General features: G+C 51.0%; 1 protein-coding gene across 1 annotated transcript; it reads right to left on the bottom strand.

Moving 5' to 3' along the window:
* Positions 1-338: 338 nt before the first annotated feature.
* LOC310780132 (insulin receptor substrate 1-B) lies at positions 339-5,157 on the bottom strand (the record flags this gene model as incomplete). Its single annotated transcript, XM_083640686.1, has 2 exons — positions 339-3,481; positions 4,800-5,157. The coding sequence occupies 2 exons, from the start codon at positions 5,155-5,157 to the stop codon at positions 339-341; spliced, it is 3,501 nt and encodes a 1,166-aa protein (XP_083496812.1).
* Between the last annotated feature and the right edge of the window lie 953 nt (positions 5,158-6,110).

The following is a 6,110-nucleotide window of genomic DNA, read 5'->3' as shown; positions in this document are numbered from 1 at the left end:
TGTATAGTTTTAAAATATTTTGTGCAATGTAAATATATGGTGTAAAATATTGTATTAATTTATGTGTTGATGAATTTTAAAATAAACAGAGCTGACACCAATAGACTGGCCAGCCTTCTGTTATTTGCCCCAGACTTTTCTGTGCACCATGCATTAAAAAAATAAATTCATCAGTTGCTGTCTGTTCTTGGGATTTGCTCCCACCACCCATCCCACAATTGGGAATTCAAAATATACCTCAGCCAGATCACAGGGGTCATGATCAATACCCCCCTTAAATAAATAACATACCCGTTTGTTGAATACATCCTTTAAGATAAGATGGAGTTAGAGCCCCATTAGCCCTTACCTTGACTATCTTTCTGACTGCTCTGGTGTGCTCTCAGTTCTTCTGACTTATAGAAATCAATACTGGCATATGTGTTGAGACTGGAGCCAGCGCTGCTACCCAAACCGGCTCCTCCAATGCTGTAGGGGGCAGAGGTCCGCTCCACGCCAGCTTGAGCGCTCTCCTTAACGGCCAAGTCAAGGTCAATGTAGTTCAGGCCTTGTTCAGCAGATGAGGCGGAGGCTTGGGGTGGCGGTGTGGCAGACAGCGCCGCCTGTCCATTCTCCCACCGTGAGCAGTCCAGCCCGTGATGATGACCTGCCTGGCCGCCCTCCGGTAAGAGGGCGTTAGAGGAGGATGGGTGGCGTGGTAGAGAGGGGGGCGAATTAAACGTCTCTGCTGAACGGTTGCTCCGACGCCCCTGCGGATCACCTCGGACCAGTCTGCCACTCCGCTCGGGCGAGGAGAACGACTTGGCTGGTGAAAAGCCCAACACTGCTTCTTGCTCCATAGATAGGGGCCTTGCTGCAATGCTGGAATCCGAACCTTTGTTGAAGGCCTTGTCTGCCTTGTCTGTAAATGGGGTCGGGACGTCTGTCGGCACTGTGGCCATCAGTACTTTTGTTCTGTACCCTGTGTTGCCCTCTGCTGCCAGAGGAGAGGACCTATTGTGTTCATCTCGGGCCTTAGGGGCAACAGCTGGCGGGCCCTGTGGGGTGCTGAATGTGGACCGAACAGGAGTCAGCGGGGTCGACGACTTCCCTAAATCCATGCTGACGTATTCGGCAGAGGTGGCCAACGGTGCAGAGAAGCTGCGGGGAAGGTTAGCGGGGCTATCAGGGTAGCGGACTGGTCGGTGCACGGGCCGGAGGGTGCCGTGGATGATGGGTTGTCCATGTTCGGACCCCAGGCGCCCTCCTCTGCCGTACTCGCCGCCTTCCTTGAATACGATACTGACATACTCACCGACATTCTGAGATGCTGAGGGCATTAGAGTCTCCTTCGCCCTGGGCAAGGTGTTGGCTTTAGACATGTCTGCAGACACACTCAGGGGACGGCCCCTCCTTTGTTGCTTTGGGCTCTTACCACTTGAGACATGTTTTTGCTGGTGACGCCCATCTTTTGCACATGTTCCCCCGCTCCTGTAGTCTGCTCCAGTTCTTAACAAACTTAACCCTCTCCCTGCCGACATGGACTTGTCCTCCAGGCTTTCGCTGCTGGCAGAGCTGGAGGAGAATGATGAGGAAGACAAGGAGAGTTGACAGCCTCCCACAGAGCCCACCGTGATTTTGTTTCTCTTGTTGTATGCCATGCCCCCTCCCCTTCCGGCACTATCGTGACCACCGCTGTCCTTTTTCCCTTTCCCTTGGTTTAAGTCCTCCTCAAAGCGAGTGTAGAGAGTGTGCTGATAAGCTCGTGGCAAGGAGAAGTAGGAATTGAACATCTTAGGTTGCAGTTGGTGCTGCTCAGGGTGTGAGGGAGGCGTGCTGCAGGCGGAGCGGCTGCTGACGGGTGAGATGTTCATGTAGTCGCTAGCGACCCGGCTCTCCATGCTGGCCCTGGTATCCCACATGCTTAGCCCGTGCAGGTCTGTGGAGCTGCTGCTATTGGGAGACATGAGCATGTACCCCTCTGAGTTAGGCTGGCGGATGGGCTGAGGGGAGGACACGCTGTTGTTAGGGGTCATGGCCATGTACTCATCGTCAGCCCCGGGTTTAGCAGTGGCATCGGACATGCCAACCGAGAGAGAAAGGGAAGCAGGGGGAGATGTCACTCCGGGCAGCATCGACATATAGCCACTATCCACAGCCCCCCCTGTGTCCACCCCTACCCTGACTTTTTCAGCTCTCTTCCTCGTCTCCGCTGCCACACCTCCCCCTGCCAGACCTCCTGAGCCATGACACAAATCTGCTCTCTCTCTGTTAGCGCTCCGTGACATGATGGCATATTCTTCATCCTCTTCGTCATCCTCATCCTTTCTACGCGGAGTAAGACGGTCATGTGCCGCCAAGGGCAGGGAAGCCCTCTTGCTCAGCAGTCTGCGCTCTGCCTCGCATTCCCTACTGGAGGAACGTCGCAGCATCCGTCGGCCTTTGGGGCGATGATGATGTCCCATGACTATATAGCTAGAGGAGCCCTCTCCATGATGTCCAGGCACCCCATGGGGTCCACCAGATAGACTGGGGACAAGCAGAGAGTGTTCCCCAGGACTGGAGCCGTACTCATCCGAGGAGCCGTAGTCACTAGGTGAACCCGAGACAGAGACTCTCTGCGGAACGCGGGTGTAGGAGCAGACCGCAATGCCTCCCACTGCTGCCCCGACTAACCCACACTCTGAGCCGTGACCAGAGCTGGAGGACAGACTGGGAGCTGGAGAGGGGGCAGGGTTGGGTGTGTATCGTGCCAGGCTGAGAGTAATCTTAGCAGGGGTTGGGGCCCTAGTGGGTTTGGGCCTCAGTGTGGGTGTAGTGGAGCAGGAGCCATTAAGGCTCGGGCTGGAGCTGGCCCATGTCCCTTTGGCGCTCGCTCCGCCCTCCTCCGACCGGGCCCCGATGCTGGCCGTCCGAGCCCTGGGAAAGCCGTGGCGTGACGTAGGTGAAGTGCTGGTGCTACTGTTGCCTCCCGTTCCGGGAGTCTCGGTACGAGCTCGCCTGGAGAAACCCACCTGGCTCGGTGGCAGGTTCGGATGATGCCGACGGCTCGGGACACTGATGGGGTTGGAGGCCGTGCCACCTCCGCATGAGGTCCCCACGGATTGGGATTTACTGCGCTGACGAAACTCCTCGCTCAGAGCCTTCATGGCCTCCAGCAGGGTCTCGTGCATGTTCTGCGCCACCACAGAGTCGTCCACCTGCATCCAGAACTCTCCAGGGCCTGTAATCGCTGAGCGACCCACCTCAATGAAGAAGAAATTCTCTGAGTGGCCACACCTGCGCACGTTCATCAGCTGCAGCACAACAGCAGCCACATCAGAGTTGAGTTTGACAAAGTTCACTGTCTTGTCGGTTAGGCACAGCCGGTAGATGCCCACCAAGTTCCTGGCATGTCCAAGACCCTTAGGCCAAACCTTGACCTGCCAGACTTCCTTGAAGGTTGGAACAGGAGAGGGAGAACTACACTCTCCACTGCTGCCACAGTCATCAGGAGTTTTGCCTGGAAAAACAAGGAATAATCAATATAATCAATAAAAATAAAAACAATATGCAATTAATGCATGCATTAATACAATATCAATAGAATAAAATTGCCTAAAAACTGAGGATAAGCAATGCATGAAACAGAGGGGATAACCTGTTGAATTATTGATCAAAGCCAAACTGACCAACAATTCTGTGGTGAAAGTTTCACCACAATAGTTTCACCATGAAACTATCAATAATATAGATTTTTTTTTCTACCATTAAAAAATTGCTCCATTGTGTCTGCCAATCATTCTGAGCTACAGCCAATTCTTCACCATCTCTTTTTAAACTAGAGGTTTATACAGTCTTGAAAACACATAGCATGCTTATTTTTGCCACTGCCATCGGTTACTGGACAAGTAGCCTGTATAGTTTTTAAAAAGGGGCATGAAGACAGACAGACAGACAGACAGACAGACACACACACACACACACACCAGCAAAATGATTTTTTTAAATCATTCAAATAGCCTAATTAAATTATAGCATTATGATCACATACATGTAAGTTTAACTTTCCCTTTTAGCTCCCCATGTAGGATACTCCCTATCAGATAATTCAATAGGCTATTCAATACTAAACACTCTTTCCTTATGGCGGTGCATGGAGAGAGAGAGAGAGAGAGAGAGAGAGAGAGAAAGAGAGAGAGAGGGGTAATCTTATCAGATGGGGGTGCCATCCCTCTATGCCAGGCCAGCAGCAGCATATAGCAGAAATGTAGGTTAGGCGAGCGGCAGCCAGAGCTGTGCAGAACAACAACACAGCGGAGTGGACTGGGATAGGCTACTACTATGATGCATCCATTGAATGGTTGCTATATGCCCACTGCGCCATGCATAAATACACCATAGTAACAAATGGGCTGCATTTCAGTCGAAATAGCGATGGTGGGAATAACATGAATGTATAGCTGCTCAGTGCATCAAATAAAATTGCTGACAGAAAATCCTGATCTTATTATTGTATTCAAGCACTATTGAAATGGTGCTGCACAAACACAGCACATGCCGCCCATAGCGTGCTGGTCTAGCCCTTTCAGTCGGACCCCCCTGCCTCTCTTGCTTTAAAACGCATACCCTATATAGTCCAAATTACATTTTAGGCTAATTTATTCAAATTAACAAGATAATTTGGCCTGCAGCCAAATTATTCCAATAATTCAAGCCAGGCAAATGTAATGGGCAATCACGAATGGCCGAGCCATGTATCCTATATCGAAAACAAATAGAGCAGAATAGGCCTTATGCAATAAGAGGGAATATAAATCACAATCTTTTTCATATCTTACAGTTGCACTGAAGGTCCAGCATTGCTTGGTACCAGTCATTTTGGACCTCCTCGCTGTCTGCAGCAATGGCAAAGCTCTCGCTGCGGGTATAAAGCACTATCATGTGCTTGTTCTTGGAATCCGCCCGCTTGTTGATGTTGAAGCAGGTCTCCAGGTTCACGGCTTTCTTGGGGACAGGTGATTTACTGCGGAATTTCTTCTCGTTCTCATAATACTCGAGCCGGGCAGGACCATGCTCCGAGGCCGCCCTCAACACGAAGAACCGCCGGTGCATAGATTTATGCTTGCGGAGATAGCCGCTTTTCTGCACATCTTCATAGGTCTGCAGCTGCTCTGCTGCTTGGTTCTCCTTCTCCATGGCCAAGGCAGGAATGTTATTATTATTATCAGGACAATAATTTCGGCAAAATGATCTTAGTCCATGTGCCGGGTTATTAATCCATTATAGCAGCACTCCTCGTCCTCCCCATGTCCACATTGAAGTGTGGGTTATCCAGCATGTGTGCGAGAGCTCAGGGAGGGAGAATCAGCCAAAACATGTTTGTATCTGGCATCATACTGCGAATACAGCAGTTGCAAGGGAATCCCAGGCGCGCACAGCGTCCGCCGTCCAGCGATGCTCGTCTTGTAGCCCAACCCTATCCTGCCCTATCAAGTCCAACCACGGTGCCGTTGAGCTGCTTGAGAGGACGTCTCCTCCACCTGTCTGAGGTTGCCCACAGTCTATTCCTACCAGTGTCAAGCCTGAAGGAAAAAAAAAACTGGACACCCGGTCGAAATTTCAAAATAAAATCCGCATTGACGCACCATCAATTCATATCCATCCATCTCTCCCTCCCTCAATTTTCTTGCCACTTGTCCGGGTCAGCGTCACGGTGGCGTCATCTCTCAAACCAGAGTTTTGATTTGCATGAGAGAAAAAAAAACATGATTCCAGCCCAGACATAATTCCCCCCACCAACTTACTCCAGCTACACCGTCCTATAATGCTGGGGGATGTAGCCTAGTAGTCCCTCCAGGGTGTCCATGGTTTGCCCGATGTAGGGCCTCCACTGTGAGGCAAAGCCGGACCTTATAGCCTAGGAGACTCCAAAGGGAGGTTTTCCGGGCGGGGAAGGGAGTAGTAGCCTAGTCCCAGATCACTGCACTGGGAGAGTTAGGCTGACCTCCCATCCATAGGCGAGGGTTGGAATGAAGATTTATTTATGATCTTTAACACCACACAGTCCGCTATTTCCACATTACTGCGTCTGCAGCTGTTGACTGGTGTCTCACCATCCATTCCTTTACCATCACTTGTGAATAAGACTC

Source organism: Poromitra crassiceps, assembly GCF_964638095.1.
Source record: "Poromitra crassiceps genome assembly, chromosome: 1".
Classification (NCBI taxonomy): Eukaryota; Metazoa; Chordata; class Actinopteri; order Beryciformes; family Melamphaidae; genus Poromitra; species Poromitra crassiceps.
Note: the sequence above shows the minus strand (reverse complement) of the source record. Positions and strands in the feature narration are given on the sequence as shown.